Below are 17038 nucleotides of genomic sequence, written 5' to 3'. Positions count from 1 at the left end.
AGGGATGTGATTGATTTCATTTGGGAGAAAGACATGAGAAATCAGTAGTTACCCAACAGTCAACTACCTGGCTGCTAACCTTTGCCCACAGCTTTCCCACTGTAGGTGCGAAGGGAAGAGTCAGAATTTGGGGAGAAAAAGCTCACTTTTGAAAAGTACTTCTTAGGGAGGGATTCATCTACTTAAAATGTCATAAGCGACGCCCCCCACCACTACTGACGTGAACTCCACAGAATCTCCCTTCTTCTAGTTCACTAGTAGCCACATAGTCCTAATTACAGAATGCTCTAATACAGCTTCAACAATGGGTTGGGAAATGAAGGGTCACAAACAGGGTGATTTCAATGCCAACCTGGATTTCAGTCATTGTTTTAAAAGCCAGTGGGATAAATGACCTCTTTAGGTAGCATCAGATGGTCTCATTGGGAAGTTCCTTTGACTATCTAGAGCATATGGAGCTTCAGCCTCACCTTCCTTCTCATTAAATAGCCAAGGAAGTCGTCTCTTATCAAGAGTAGAGGAAAAATGCCTTAGCATCCTTGGAGCATTGGCAAATGAAACTTTCCTCATCAGCTTGGAGTCTTATACCAGTTTTTTCTTTGCTTCTTTAACTGGAACAGCTCCCATCTGAAAATTCTCCAAGTTAGAGGCAAGAAGGTAGACATTTCAACTACCTTTTTCCTTTTTCTAATTTGATCATGAAGGTTTTATAAAGACTTTTTTCTTTTAAGGTGCTTAATTCTACCATATGAATCATTTTCTTTTGAGAATTAGATCAAGGTATTCTTATCCCTCCCCTTCCTCTCTCCCCCTCAGCTTTTCCATGAGAAACCATATGCCCTTGGCCACTTCCTCCATTCACTTGCATCTAAGCCCAAAGTGTTGAAAATGTTGCAGTAAATAGATGTGATCTTTGCTTAGGAGGGGCTGAGCCTGGGCAAGGAGCCAGCCATCTAGCTCTCATTTTGCCAAATGGCAGATATCAGTCTACAGGGGGGAAATTGTGCTTAAACTGCTGGTTTCTATAAAATAAATACAGTAAATCAGAATGTTTTGGTTAAATGGTTAATAAGATGGTCCATAGAGAAGTGTTTGCCTTTCTGGTGATTTTCTTCTGATTCAGAGGACCCGCCTACATGAGCAGGTAAAGTGTTTGAGACCACCAGGTTTTGTATACAATGCAGGAAGTAACTAATCTTTAGTGAATATGAATTCCATTTCCCAGTGATCTAGATACTGTATTCAGCCTGATCCAGTGGTAATGTTCGCACATTCTTCCCATTCTTGCCATTAGCTGTCTAGACAATGAAGAGAGCAGCAGGTGGCTTCAGAAGTCCAGAAATAAACTATTGACTTAATATAGGCTCAGCCTTAAAGAGCTTACCATATGTTCTTTCCCTCTGTGTCCTTCCTTTTCCTACTCCCCAAGCATACGGGCTTCATTTATAGTTTGGACTCTTGACTACATCAGAAAAGAATTTTGAGCCTGGAAAAACTTGTGGGACTGTAGCAAGATATACCAAAGCCAAATTTTGTGTCATTTAGGAAAGTCCATTGGAGGTAAGGGTGTTAACAATGAACCTCATGAGTCTTGAGAGTAGGACTGTTGGCCTGATTAAATATTGCATATTTCCTAGGGTTAACTTTTAGTGACTAATATTGGGACATTCCATAAATCCCATGGGTAAAGGGGTCATGGACTTCTCTCTTGGAATTATAATTATCCTCTTTGCCCTTTTTAAGAAAGATGATTTCTTTCCCTACTCTCATCCCTTGGGAAGTAGAAAGAAGACTGGGAAATTGTGCTCACAGCTGGCATGATGAGCATGGTTTGGCAGCACCCAGGAACAGGGCTGAAAAACCCCTTCTTTGCCTGCTCTCCTTCCTTACAGCACGTGGGGAGATGTGTTATCTAGGGAAGTGAGGGAGAAGTGGGGAGCAGCATGATAGGAAAACTTGACAACTCAGCCACCAATGAGGTATTTTCTAGCTGGACTGAGAAAGTTTCTCATCTAGCTTGTAGACAATTCTAGATAACTTAAGTATATGTTAGCCGCAAGAATTCTGTACACCTCCAATTCCCCCATCCTGCAACTAATATTCTGGTTGGAGAGCAAGTGGATGGCTTTCAAACAAAAAGCAAAGCTTTGCCATCTACACCATGTTAAGTTTGCCCTCTCAGAAAAATCAGTTCAGTGTATAATGACTTAAGGCCACCATGCTTCTACCCCAAAACAAATACCTAAGGACCTCAGTGAAGGCCATCTTGGGATTGTTGACCTTCTCAATATTGCTACTTCCCAGGGAAGCAGCACGGTACAGTGGAAAGAGCCTGGGATTTGAATTAGTGACCTGGGCTTAAACCCCCTTAACACCTGTGTGACTTCAGGCAAGTCTCTCTGTCTCTTTGGGCCTCAGTTTCCTCATCTGTAAAATGAGGGTGTGGGACTGGGTGACTTGATGCACCTTTGAGCCTATGACTGTATCAAAGTGAGGTTTGATTAGAGGGACAGCACATGGACCTATTCTTTTTACCATTTTTATCAATGACAGATGAAGGCAGAGATGGTCTCCTTATCAGAGCATAAAGCTGGGGGAAGAAATCAAGACAGCAAGCAAATTTGTTGGAGAAAAGAACTGGAAACTAAAGAATCTCACAGGTTGGAATAATAGACCAAATCTAATAAGAGGAAATCCAGTATAGATAATTGTCAGATTCTGTGCTTGGATTTTTAAAGTTCTACTGTAGAAGTATGAAATGGTAGAGCTGTAGCTAGGCAAATGGAAAAGATTTGGGCCTTTAATAGAATGCAAGCTCCACATGAGTCACAGGCGGTGGCAGGCTGCTTTAGTCTTCAAGCAGCAGCATTTATAGTAGCATAGTGTCCAGAATAATAAGGGAGATTTTCGTTCCACTGTACTTTGTCCTCATCAGAACACACCTGGAGTATTGTATTGAGTTGTGGGCACTGCATCTTTTTTAAAAAATAATAATATTTTATTTTTGCCCAGTTACATGTAAAGACAATTTTTAACATTCAGTTTTTTAAAATTTTGAGTTCCAAATTTTCTTTCTCCCTCCCTCACTTCCCCTCTCCCTGAGACAGCAAACAATTTGATATAGGTTTATACATGTTCAATCATGGAAAACATATTACCATTTTTCTTACGTTGTAAAAGAATACATGGACCCAAAGGAAAAAATTAGTGAAAAATAGTATGCTTTGGTCTGAATTCAGACTGCACCAGTTCTCACTCTAGAGGTGGAGAGCATTTTTCATCATGAGTCATTTGGAATTGTCTTGGATCATTGTATTGCTGAGAATAGTTAAGTCATTCACATTTGATCATTGTACAATATTGGTCTTACTAGTTCTGCTCACTTCACTTTGCATCAGTTTATATAATTCTTTCCAGGTTTTTCCAAAATCCACCTGTTCGTCATTTCTTACAGCACAGTAGTATTCCATTACAATCATATACCGCAACTTGTTCAGCCATTTCCCAATTAATGGACATTCACTCGATTTCCAATTCTTTGCCACTACGAAAAAAGCTGTTATGAATAATTTTTGTACAGATAGATCCTTTCCCCCTTTTTTATCTCTTTGGGGTACATACCTAGTAGTGGTATTGCTAGATCAAAGGGTATGCGCAGTTTTATAGCCCTCCGGGCATGGTTCCAAATTGTTTTCCAGAATGGTCGGATCAGTTCATAATTCCACCAACAGAGGCACTGTATCTTAAGAAGGCCATAGACAACTGGGAGCAAATCCAGAGGAGGATGAAGAGGATGTTAAGGGGACTAGAAACTTTAATGATTGAAGGAGCTGGGAACATTCAACCTGAAGACATGCAGATTTAAGGGGGGAGTCATGGTGTTCAAGTATTTGAAAGTCTGGAATGTAGAAGAGACTGCTTTCCTGGTCTCAGGATCACTGGATAGAAGTTAACAGAAGCAGACTTGCAGACAGAAACTTCCTAACAGTTAGAGCTATCCAAAAGTGGAATATATTGCCCCAGTTGGTTATAAGTTTCTCATCATTCTCATCGTTGGAGATCTTCAGATAGAGAAGGAGGAAAGGAACAAGTATTTCCATAGTGTCTACTCTGTGCCGGGCACCATGCTAAAGCACTTTCCAAATATTGTCTCATTTGATCCCCACAACACCCCTGCCAAATTTGTCATTTCTGTTTTACAGTTGAAGCAACTGAGACAAGCAGGAGTTAGGCAACTTTCCCAGGGTCACATAGTAAGTATTTGAAGCCAGGTCTGAACTCAGGAATCAGACTAGGCCCAGCACTTTATCCATGGTACCACTTAACTGCATCTAACAATATCTGACATGTATATAGTATTTGAAGGTTTGCAAGGCACTTTACCCATATTCTCTCATTAGAATCCTCACAACAGCCCTGGAAGATAGGTGCTATTATTATGCCCATTTTTACAGATGAGAAAACTGAGGCAGCCAGCAGTTAAGTGACTTGCCCAGAGACACATAGCTGGCAAGTTCCTGAGGCTACCCTGAGTAAAGGCCTGGCACTCTATCCACTGAGCCACCTAGTGGCTGATTCTGTGACCATTTATCGGAAATGTGGTAAAGGAAATCCCACTCCATCCCCAAATTTCTTTAATTACTCTTCTGGGCCTTTTTGTGGAAGAATACCAGGTTAGGGATGCAAGGGGAGAGGAAGTACAGATCAAGTAATTATTTAATTAATTTTTCATTAATGGCCAGATGTTAATAGCTTATGACTATTGCTTCTAGGAAACAGGTCTTTTTCACTTAGCTGGAAGGATGTTTCATCCACACCTTCCCTGCCAACCAGGAATGCTGTAGGACATGAGATGCATACAGTCCATCAATAAACATTTACACACTGTCCATTTCATCATACATAGCTTGTGTGCCTGAGAATTCTTCCTTGGGGAATCCAACAGCCATTTGTGTGCAGATAGACTCATTGGAGCTTTTTCATCCTGAGTTTACATGAGTTTTGCAAATGTAATGCTCATATGCATGCTAAAAAGTCACCGTTTCAAGAGCATCAAGTTCTTATATATGTCACTTTGGAGCCTGACAGACACATGAGATCTGAACTTGCATATTTCAACAAACATTCAGGCCTCTGTGGAATGCTCTGCCCAGTCCTGGGAGAGAGAGAAACAGCAAGACTCGATCCCTGCCCTCGTCAGAGCTTATGCTATTTAAAGAAGGAACTAAAGAACAGGGAAAATGTTTAGGGATTGAAAGATGAGTAGAAAGCAGATCATTAAGAAAGAGGGTAGAGAATCTGGGAATCTATTAATTGACCTCCCTCTGTGTGTGAGTGGTAAAAATGGTGATGAATACTTTTTTTTTTTTATTTCTTTGCTTTTTATAAAAGAAAAAAAAAATCCCTTTTGTAGATCTCATTTAGCCTTCCAAATTTTCAGGTGGCAAGACTGAGGCCCACAGACTGGATGAAAGTGGTGTGGTTTCTCTAGAGTCGATGCTGGGACTGAAATTGAGGCCCACTTTTCTTTTAAAGTCAGTGAGTGTCTTACATGCATGGTTTAACTGAAATGAATTCAAAAGGCATTCCTCATTTCCCCACCAGTCTTGTTCCATGACCCAATTAAACATAATTGGGTTCTGAGACTTCAGCTGAAGCTCCTCAAAGAGCCACAGGCCAATTTGGTGGGTCTCATCTCTGCCTCTCTCCTCCCTGCTGCAGATAGCGCCTCCTGACTAGGTTGGCAAGCTAGAGGTGCCTCCTCCAGATCCATGGAGGCCATCCTTTCTTGACATTTGGGGTGGTTCCTGACTGCCTACCAGTGAGGAGGCACAGGGCTACCCTCCATACCCTCTAGGATCCAGCTACACCAGCTTCCTCTGTTCCTCAAACATGATATCCATCTGCTGTCCTCATGCCTTTGTGCTAGCGGGCTGTTCCTGTACCTGAAGTGCTCTTCCTTGTCCCCTTCACCTCTTGGCTGCCCTCACTTCCTTCAAATCTCAGCCCCCACAAGCTGTTGGTGTCTTCTCCTCTGAGATGACCCCCCCCCATCTAATTTGCTTGCATCCTCTGTGGACTTAGTTATTGACATATTGTTTCTGCTAGTAGAGGGCAGCTAGGAGGTGCAGTGGGCAGGAGCTCCGGGCCTGGAGTCAGGAAGACCTCAGATACTAACCATGTGACCCTGAGCAAGTCACTTAACCCTGCTTGCCTCAGTTTCTTCATCTGCAAAATGAACTGGAGAAGGAAATGGCAAACCACTCAAAAACCCCAAATGAGGTCATGGAGTGTTGTCTCAATGAACAACAAATTCTGCCATTAGATATGAGATCTTTGAGGGCAGAGACTTTTAACCTTCTTCTGGTCTTAGTTGCTTTGGTGGAGATCTGGATCTGGAAACACAGGAAAACCTGGGATGCTCACTAGCAGTGTGATGCTGGACAAATCACTTGACCTCTTTGAAAATCTCAGTTTGCTCATCTGTAAGATGGGAAGAATAATAGACCTACTCTACCAGATTGTTTTAAGGCTCAAATGAGGTAACATATAAAGTACTTTACAAACTCAGAGTTATGTAGAAACGTTTCAATTATTAGCAGCAGCAGCAGTAGTATCATCAATAAATAATACTGGCTTATAATAAGGGCTTAATAAATGCATTTTGATTGATTGCTATTTGTGGAGTGTCCTCTCCAGGGCTTGCCTCTTCTTTTGGAGAACTTGTTACATGTGAGTCAGATCAGAAGGGTGGAGATGAATTCTCTGTGATAAGATGGTTCCCAAATTGCATTTCAATAATGAGACACTCTAAAACAATGGGGCTCCTATGTGGCCAGCCGCACGGTAGCTTGGAGTAGTTGCCTTCCTATCGTTAATTCTCCTGTAGCCTTCTCCAAATCAGAATTCTGAACACATTTCAGGCTTGTTTTGTTCTCCTTTTGGCATCATAGTACTTCAGTGCAACTTCTTCAGAAGTCTTATTTTGCTTTTGGCTGTGAACTGTGTTTTCACTTGTGTAAAATGCTAAAGAAAAGCCAACTGTGGGAAAGGTGAATGGATAGTTAATGGGAAAAAGAAAAAACCCATCTAAGCCCTCATCATGCAAGGCCTTCTGACTGTGTTTTATATCAGAATTGGCAAGCAACCATTAGAAGTGCAGGGGGAGAATCAAGCATCTCGTTCTGTCAGTGACTAAAAAAAAGATTCTGCCACACTGCAAAGTCAACAGTGTGGGTCCTTTGAAGAACTACATGCCAGGCCTGACCACCTGTGTGCCAGTGTAAACTCATTCAGAAAAGTTCATCATGAGATTGGCCACGGAATGGCTGTCCTTAGCTGAGGCAGAAAACCTTTGTGGTCTGTGAAAATGGTGGGAGGCCTCACACAGAGGAAAACAAGGGCCCTGGAAGTATTGAAGGGAAGTGGGAATTATGAGGAGCCTTTGAAAAGAAGACTGAGGCTTTGGCTTCCATTAGTTAGGTACTCGTTAATTCTGCAGTGGTTTGCAGCCTGCCTCTGAACTTGCTGTTGATATTCAGAACTTTAAGAAGGCTGAAGAAGCTAAATCACAAATGGAGAAAAAAGCAAGAAAATATTCTATTACTGAGGAACTGAACTGGATCTTATATTAGCATATAGGCTTTCTCCCCACTAGCCGGAAAGAGCTGGAGCAGGTACCCCCTGGTAGAGTGTAGTCTTCAGTTTGGAGTGTGACCTTTTATTACTGTCAGAGTTGTTCTTTTTTCTAGCTTCTGCTTAGGGGACCAGTGAACACATTATTGGACACTCCCAGTCCTCTTTGGGGACTGGTATGTACATCACTAGCCCAAAGGAGCAAAAGCAAATGTCACATGGGATGTTTGGGAGGCTTGTGGACTGTGGATTCACAGGTTGGAAAAAGCCAGACCTGCTGATTCTGTCCTTGACCAGGAGGATTCTGGAATTGTGACTAGCCCACACCAGAGTACTGAATGAACTATGCAGTGTTGTGGGGGAGGAAATGGGGATCCACAGCAGCTGCTAGAAACAGTGCCCTAGATTATACACAGAATTTTAAGAAAGAGTAGTCAGTCCTATGAATCCTCTTTGGACTTCCAGCTGTAATAAATCCATTTAATAAAATCCATTAATCAAGTCCTATTTTATTTATCTTCAAACACCATAAGGATATGACAAGAAAAGAATTCTTCTTGGCTCATAACCAAGAGTTAAATGAGGAGAGTGGCGTGATGTCTAGTTCCTCTCGTGAAGAGGCTGGGCCTGAAGGATGTCTAAGCCAGCCCCTAAAGCTTCTCAGTCCCTTATTGTCTTTTGCACACTGGTAAGAAAAAAAATCTCATCTGATTCTCTTTCACCCTCCCCCTTTTTTCTGTCCTTTACTCCTGGTTGCTTCTCTTGATTCTTCTGACTGTTCATCCCTTCAGGTGATCCCAGAGACAGGCAGAACTAGGGCAGCTGTTAAAATAGCACATCAGCATGAAGGAGGGAGGGTGGAAAATGGAGCAATGTGCAGTAACCACAGGATTTGGCGAAATCAGGTCTTAAAGGAGAAGCTTAATTTTGGGATGTAGAAGTTGATATTGACACAGACTGTCACATTTATGCAAATAAAATGGGCAAAGCATGGGACTAGAAGCCAGATCAGCAATTCCAGTGAGATCTTAGGTCAGTATTGCCTGTTATAACTCAGTTTCCCTTTCTGTCAAATGGGAATGAGCATCTGTGCATTTTCTGCCTCATTTTTGGGAAGTTCATTTAAATGATAAAGAAAATGTGCTCAACAAATATGAATGAATGATAACGTCATCATTGCTGCTGCTGTTACTACTCCTAGATTCATTTAAATATTTTTGAAGGAAAAGTATCTTGAAGTTCTGTGATGCCTAGATCTAAGTTCCTCGAGGTTGGAAACCAGTACAGATCTCTAGATGCTCCAGCAGGGAAAACTTCCTTAATCAACCAGGAAGAAACATGCGCTGAAGGATAGAAGCCAGCTGAGCTCTTGCTAATCTATTCTGATCACAAGAAGAAAAAAAGAAATTTGGTTCTTACTTTGAACAGACAAGGCTCTATATTATCCTCTTCTGAGTAACAACCCATCCTTGATAGAGCAAAACCAGAAAAGAACTGAGTTTTCCAGAGTTTGGTTCATTTCAACTCATTTATTGAATGTGCAATATGGTCTACTAGATGAGGGAAATAAAGGAGCAGAATAATTGGACTTTCTGGGTTTGACCTGTTCTTTGAAAGCACCATGACTTCCTAGCCTCCTAGCTTGAGCACTGTTCCTGTAATTGCCCCTACTGTTCTGAAAGCAAATGAACAGAAAGAGATTGCTTGACTCCGGTTGTTAGTTCCCAGCCTTGTCCTAGATGGTAGTAGCATCCCATGAGTGACTCAGTGGAAATGTCAGACTTCATAGACTTGGGCTAGCTGTCATGGGCTAGGAAGGGTTTTCCTTTGCGTAGTTTTTTGGTGTTTCTCAAGGTAATTATTGCCATTCGGAAGTGGGGTTGGGGTGAGACCAGCACAATGGCAATAGTAAGGATTTTGGTACCCCATAGTAACTTACCTGCTGTCCTCCTTGCTAAGTAACAAGGAAAGTAGTCACTCGGGTTTCATGGAGATGGGAAGGCCAGGTCCTTGATCAGAAACTCTTAGGAAATGCTTTGAGGTCTGGTTTACAGTGTTCGGTCTTTAAGTAGCATTAAGTTTCTTAAAATTGAAAATTAATAAAGATATGTATTAGGTTTCCACAGATAGGTCTTTCATTTGATTGGGGCTTGCAGAGTTCTTTTCCTTAATTGGTATCCCTGTTTCCTGGTTATTTAACATTCAGGTAGCTAATAAAGACTGCATCATTTCCTGTCCCTTTGGATGTTTAGGTTAAACATAACTGAATTTTAAATTGAAAACTGAATGATGCAGTTTGTTCCCATCACAGTAGAATGTAAGCCTTAGAGGGCAGGGACTCTTTCATCTTCGTTTTTCTATCCATAATGTCCCAGCACAGTGACTTATTACATGGTGCTAAATGTTTATTTAATGGCATCCCAACCACCAAATAACCTTTCAGTAAAATATACATGAAGTTAGTTTTTTGTGCTTTTTGGATATAAGATAGAACCTCCTTCTTGCTTTTTGCCATTTAGCTTCTTGTTAAAATATGACCTGCAAACTAAACTTATAAACTAAATGACATATATAGTGTCATTTCGGGTGCAAATCTGAGATTCTTTATGCTTCTTTGCCTATCAACAGAATTTCCCAAAAAACCTGAAATACCTGCCTGGTGCATAGTAGAAATTACCCAGGGCCCAGGTTCTGCAGAATAGAATTCAGGAAGAGATAGAAAGGCTGGGAGTAGGGCTAAAAAAATTGGTCTTAATAATACTTTGCATATAGTATTCTGTACTTTACAAAGTACTTTCAGAAGGTGTGGTTTAAATTCGGTGTTGAACAGAAAATCTCAGTCAGAGGTGAAAAGGAGAGGATTCTAAGCCTGACAGATACCCAAGGCACATAAATGCATGAAGATGGCAACTGGAGTCCTGCTGTATGCAAGGAAGGTTAATGCAGCTGGATCCTAGAGAGAGTCAAGTGAATAAGAAAACTGGAAAGGTGGGCAAGGTTTGGGTTGGATGGGTTTTAAATGCTGAAGAGAGGGTTTTTTATACTTGATCTTGAAGGCAATAGGGAGCCACTGTAACTTAGTGAATAAGAGAATGGCATGGTTAGACAAGGAGTCTTAAGAAAATCACTTTGGCAGCTGAATGGAGTCAGTTAGACTAATTCAGGGCCTATTGTAATAATCTAGGTGAGAGGTGATGAAGACTGGGGCTAGGATTATGACTGGGAATGGAAAGAAGGGTATCTATCCAAGAAATGCCTTGACAAAGATTTGGCGGTAGATTAGCTGTGTGGGTTGAGTGAAAAGTCAAGGAGTGCACCAAGGTTTTGAGCCCGGCTGATGAATGAAGAGGATCATGGTACCTTTGCTAGTAATAGGGAAGTTGCAAAGAAGGGAGGGTGACTTGGTGAATCAGAAGTCCCCTGAAACAGTTTCAAGTTTCCAGAAATACATTTCTAAGGCTTAATCAAATTTTGTGTGAAACTCTGATAGAAGCAAGGGGCTTAATCTTTCATTGGCTGATTATAGTGCTGAATTTAACTAATGCTACTGTTTACAAAGCCAAGGCTTCTTTGTGCAAATCTAGGGGTAATGAGCATAGATTACAACAACAGGATGCAAGTCAGATAGGAAGACCTTGATAACTATGCATTCTAAACCCAGAACATGATTCACTGAGTTTGTGAAATAATGTTCTGTTTGGTAGTTGACAAAGACATCTCCAGTCGTCCTGATCTATATCTTGCCACTGGACCCAGATGGTTCCAGAGGAGAAAGTGAGGCTGGTGACTTTGACTTTGTACAGCCCTCCCTCACTTAAAACCAATCCACTTGCAAGTCAGGGCATCATCTTCCTGAGGCTATGGTCCTCTTCATGAATGAAGGACAAATAATAGTGACAAAGATTATACATACGTGTGTGTGTGTGTGTGTGTGTGTGTCTTACCCTGTTCAGCCAGAGAGCCAGACCACTGCGTGATCAGTGGAGGTAACTTTGGCATCCTTGTCCCTGAGTTGGGAAGAAGAGGGTGGGGAGAAGCCCCCAGAATATGAAGTAGGAGTGCTAACTGGTGATTTCTGCTTATAACAAGGTGCTTCCTTCCCCGCCCCCCCAGCTTGTCTGCATCTCTCCTCTCTGCCAAACGGGGGTTGGGAGGGTATTTGCCAGCTAGAATTCAGGAGCCAATTATTCATGTCATTGTTTTGAGATCTCCTCATTCCTTCTCTTCTCCCTCCCTCCTTCTCCCTCCCCAGTAAAAAAGCAGAACTCAAATCAACTCAGCCATCTTGCTGCCACTTGTAAAGCGCTAGCGAAACAGCAGGGGCAAGGGGAAAGTTTCGTGAGGATGGGTTTTAGCAAGCAGGGATGTCGAAACCAAGGATGAAAGTACTGAATGAATGAACAAATGAATAAATTTAATTTCTCCCTTTGATGATGGTTAATTGAATGTGTGCACGTCTTTGGCTTAGAAAAACACATCTCATGGAGTTTTCTTCTCTCTTTCAGGTTTCAAGTGCCCCATTTGCTCTAAGTCTGTGGCTTCTGATGAGATGGAAATGCACTTTATAATGTGTTTGAGCAAACCACGCCTCTCCTACAATGGTAAGGAAGGGCTTAGCTTCTCTCCAAGGCTTTTTCTGCTTCAGCCTGTGGACACAAAACAGCAGATTCCACAGAGAATACCACTAAGTGGTAGAGCTGTTCAGGTCCTCTCCAGATCAGAGTGTTCCCAAGCTGGAGTTAAGCCTTTCTGCTACTGGAGAAGTCCTTCTGGCAGGAGTATTTGTGCCAAACTGACAAAGCTTTACAGTTGTGGAGCTAACAAATTCCCCAGACTGGTTCAGTTCCAAAGAGCCTGGCCATGAAGTAGGGAAAGGGCAGGGGGGAGTAGCAGGTGGAGATCTGAGGCATGTGGCCTAGGCTTTGCCCAAGAAAAGGGAAGGAGACAGTTATTCAGGCCAGGGATCACTCACTCTCCAGCTGTTTAGGTTCTGGTCATTTCGTGCTCTCCTTTGCCCAGGTCTTTTTGACATGAATGCCTCAGTTAAAGGTCATTCCATCCACACTTCTTGTGGCAGCTGGACAGGATGTAAGCAGAACTCAGGCCCCCTAGGAATGTTGCACTTCCTAGTCATGATGCTGTGTCACAGCCTTGGAGGACCACGTAGATGGCAGCAGTGAACAGTGGGACTTTCCACATTGCATAGCTAAGTCCCCAAGAGAAAAACCCCAGGTCACTAAATATCACATTTATTCTCCTTGGGTTTTTCGTTTCAGGATTGGGGGGAGGGGAGGAGAGGAGAAAGGAACCTCAGCCCTTGCTATGATGCCCTAGTGGGTATGGTGAGGTAATGCTTTGCATGTTCAGTGTCAGCCATCACCTGCACCACGTTACAGAGCTTTGGCAACTTCTGAAAGGAGGACAGGACTCTTGAATGAGGAGGCTTAGGGAGAGATTGTTGGCTTTGGTTTACATGACATGCTAGAGACAATGGTACCTTGGATCCAGAAGGCTATTCCTTAGTTTTAATTACCCCTGATAAGCACTTAGAAGAAAAGGGTTGGACCAACTTCACCTAAACAGCAGTTTGGGACCTTCCTGGGAGGGGCTTGACTTGAACAAACCTTGCTCAGGTTGCCCCCACTTTCATGGTCACTAATTACTTTTCATCTGTATCCTGTGATTAGTGAACTCTATTATGTTCACCAGGGAATTACTGAGCCTTCCAAAATAGGGAGAGGGAAGTGGTCCTTAATTGAGTGTATGTCCTCTTAGACTTACGTGGTATATTCTGGCTCTGGGATTTAAGTTTGCTTATGCCTCATCTTGCTTATATATGCACGTATAGGTCTTACCAGTGAATTTGGGGCCACCCTTAACATTAGTCTGATTCAAGCTAAATTGCCTGTGAGAGATTATTATTACTATGTTGATACAGATGCATCGCCTTTCTCCTATTCTGTGAAAATTGAGTGGATACCCCATTGCTGATGTCAGTGGTTTCTGCTTGACCCCTTTCTTTACTACCTTTTAACATAGTGAAATTCTGTTCTCCAGTTGATAATTGGTCAAGGATAGGAACAGGCAATTTTCAAAGGAAAAATCCAAACTATCTTAATACTTCAAATCACTAATAAAAGGAGAAATGCAAATTAAAGTAATTCTGAGGTATCATACCCTCACACCTATCAATTTGGAAGAAATGACAACAGAAAAAAAGAAACCAACAAAGGCAGAAAGGCTGCAGGAAAGCAGGCCCATGAACTCACTGTTGGTGGACCTGTGAACTTGGTCAGCTATTCTGGAAAGCAGTTTGGAACTATGCCCAAAAAGTCACTAAATTGGACAAACCCTGTGACTCACTGGTAGCATACTAAGTCTGCCCATTCCCCAGAGAGACCAAAGAAAGACAAAAAGGACCCAAATGTTCCAAAAACATTTCCAAAAACTCTTTTTGTAGTGGCAAAGAGCCAAAAACTAAGGAGGTACCTGTCATTTGGGGAACAACTGAACAAGTGATGGTAGATGAATGTGATAGAATCCTATGGTGCTGTAAGAAATGATGAAGGGAATGGTTTCAGAAACACCTGGGAAAACTTGTATGAACTGATACAGAGTAAAGTGAGGAGAACCCAGAGAACATGGATTCTATGCAATAATGTTGTAAATTTAAACAACTATGAAGATTCTTTTCAGTTCAATAACCAACCATGATTCCAGAGGACTCTACCTTCTCACAGAAAAGTGATGGATTCAGGAGTTGGAATGAAATATGTAGTTTCAGACATGGCCAATGGGGGATTTGCTTAACCCTTCATATTTGTTACAATGATTTTGTGTTTCAAAGGGGTGGAAGGGAGGAAAAACAGAAAGAAAATAGGTTTCATACCTATATCCCTTCTAAATATTGCCCTGGGGGAAGGGAGTAGGAGCGTTGGTTCAGTTTCTGCTCCTGACAGCAGAGATCTGTATTCATATCTCTCTAGTTTCATTTGTTGACCACATCTAAATGTGAGAGAGCTTGTTAATTAGTAGGCCAAGCTGTTGCCTATGTCCTAAAAGCCTATAGATGAGTTGTGGGCAAGATTGTAACCCAATTCTGGCCTTGCTGATTATTTTCTTTCACATCCTAAATAGCATCAGAGAATGCTATTTAGCATTCCTCTTCCCTTGGGAATGCTTTCTCTATTCCCTGAGAACAGCTGTCTGCCATGTTCTTAATCTGTTGCCACGTATGCCCTGTGTTACCTGTCTGACTTGTCTGTTCACATTCTCCTGTGCCTTCGTGCTCTAGTGTTTTAGTAAGATGGGAGCCAGGGTGAGGGGTAGACAACAGAGCAGATTTACTTTCTGAGCAATGGCATGTCACACAATACTTTCTAATCTCCATTCTCAAATTCATGTAATAGTTTCTATTAAAACACATAAATGAGTCTCGTGCAGACTTCTTGTCGTCTGGTTGTGTCAGGGAGCTCTCTGTCACTCTCTGTCTCCAGTGGTTTAGCGCAGAAGCAGCACAGGATGATCAAAAGATCTGGTTTCAAGTCCTGGCCTTGATACTTGTTAATTGTGTAACCTTCAGTAGGTCATTTAACCATTCTGAGCCTCAGTTTTCCTGTTCTATAAAATTGGCTGTAATTCTACCTGCCCTCCCTACTTGGGTGGTATGAGGAGGATTAAGTAAAGTAACAATATGGAAATCCGTTGTAATTTGTGAAACTCTGTATGTGTGGAAAGGCATCACTTGAGTCCAAAATCGGAGTCTGCTCCTGCTCTTCGTTCTTCCTCGCCCTCCACGGTTGTCAGTTGCCAAATCTTGTTGACTCTGCCTGCACACATACACAGTCATCTCCCTAACTCAGGCCCTTCTCACCAAGACTACTGTAACCCCTCATTGGCTTTCCTCTCCAATCCATCCTACACATGGCAGCGAGATTGTTAGGCCTAAGACACAGGTCTGACCGTGGCATTTCCTTACTCAAGAAGCTTCAGTGACTCCTTTTTTGTCTCTAGAAGAAAATGAGAAATTCCTTTGACTCTAACCTATCCCTTTTTTATGCTCAATGCTCTGCAAACTTTCTCTTTTCTTTTTTTAATAGCATTTTCTTTTTTCAGTTGTATGTAATAACAATTTTTAGCATTCATTTTTGTAAAATTTTGAATTACAAATTTTTCTCCCTCCCTCCTCTTCCCTCTTCCTAAAATGGTAAGAAATTTGACATAGGTTATACATATGCAATCATGTAAAACATATTTTCATATTAATCACAGTTGGGAAAGAAGAAACTGACCAAAAGGGGAAAAAAACACCAGAAAAAGTGAAAATACTGTGCTTTGATGTGCATTCATTGTCCATCAGTTCTTTTTCTGGATATGGTCAGCATTTTCCATCATGAGTCCTTTGGCATTGTCTTGGATCATTGTATTGCTGAGAAGAGCTAAGTCATTCATGGTTGATCATCACACAGTGTTACTGTTACTGTGTACAGTGTTCTTCTGGTTCTGCTCATTTCACTTGGCATCAGGTCATCTAAAACTTTCCCAGTTTTTCTGAAATCTGCTCATCATTTCTTATTGCACAGTAATATTCTATTACATTCATATACCACAGCTTGTTCAGCTATTCCCCAACTGATGGGCATTCCCTCAATTTCCAATTTTTTTGCCATCATAGAAGGAGCTGCCATAAATATTTTTGTACATGCGGGTCCTTTTCCTTTTTTATGATCTCTTTGGGATACAGACCTAGCAGTGAAATTGCTGGGTCAAAGGGTATGCTTAGTTTTGTAGCCCTTTGGGCATAGTTCAGCATGTCATACTAGACTGATTTCACAGAGAACTTACACAGTGGAGGAAGGGGGTTGGAGGATAAGAGCAGGTGTGATCATATTGGAGCAAAGCCTCATGCCATGACTGGCTATTGTGAGGATGGTGGGATGCAGCCCATCTCCCTCTCCCCACTCTTGGGGTCAGGCCACAGCCCACACTTTAGCGACCACTGCACCACGTGACCTCTAAGGGCCTTTAGGACTGTCCATCTCAAGAGTCTGTTATTTCTTTGAGAGCCACAGTCATCTCTGAAGGCTTTTTAATATTCTGACCCATCCTCTGTCACCTCTATAGCACTTTAGGACTAGGCTTACTTCTGAGCATCCTCCAATTTTAGGGTTTTGGGTTACTTGTCTAACAGAAGCAGTCTGGGTAAATAAAGTGGTTTGACTTCAAAATGAGCAGGAGGACCTTAATTTCAGGGTAGAATAACGACAGAGGCAGCACAGCACACTGCATTCAGGCTCTGCCTATAACATGGATTGTCTCGGTGAACCTGACCTTGTCACTTTACTCTCGGTGTTCTGGGCAACACTCCTGAAGCTCTGGGGTGCAGAGGAGGTGCCAGCCTGCC

At 42.0% G+C, this 17038-nt stretch overlaps 1 protein-coding gene across 3 annotated transcripts in view; it reads left to right on the top strand.

The window, feature by feature from the left end:
* Positions 1–17038, top strand: part of ZNRF1 (zinc and ring finger 1) — a 93276-nt gene that overhangs the window by 52721 nt on the left and 23517 nt on the right. For all 3 annotated transcript variants that reach the window (XM_036752617.1, XM_036752619.1, XM_036752618.1), the window contains exon 2: positions 12141–12236. In XM_036752617.1, coding sequence (XP_036608512.1) covers positions 12141–12236 — 96 coding nt within the window. The remainder of the gene's footprint in view (positions 1–12140; positions 12237–17038) is intronic.

Source organism: Trichosurus vulpecula, chromosome 3 (genome assembly GCF_011100635.1).
Source record: "Trichosurus vulpecula isolate mTriVul1 chromosome 3, mTriVul1.pri, whole genome shotgun sequence".
Taxonomy (NCBI): domain Eukaryota; kingdom Metazoa; phylum Chordata; class Mammalia; order Diprotodontia; family Phalangeridae; genus Trichosurus; species Trichosurus vulpecula.
This window is presented reverse-complemented; position numbering and strand designations above follow the sequence as displayed.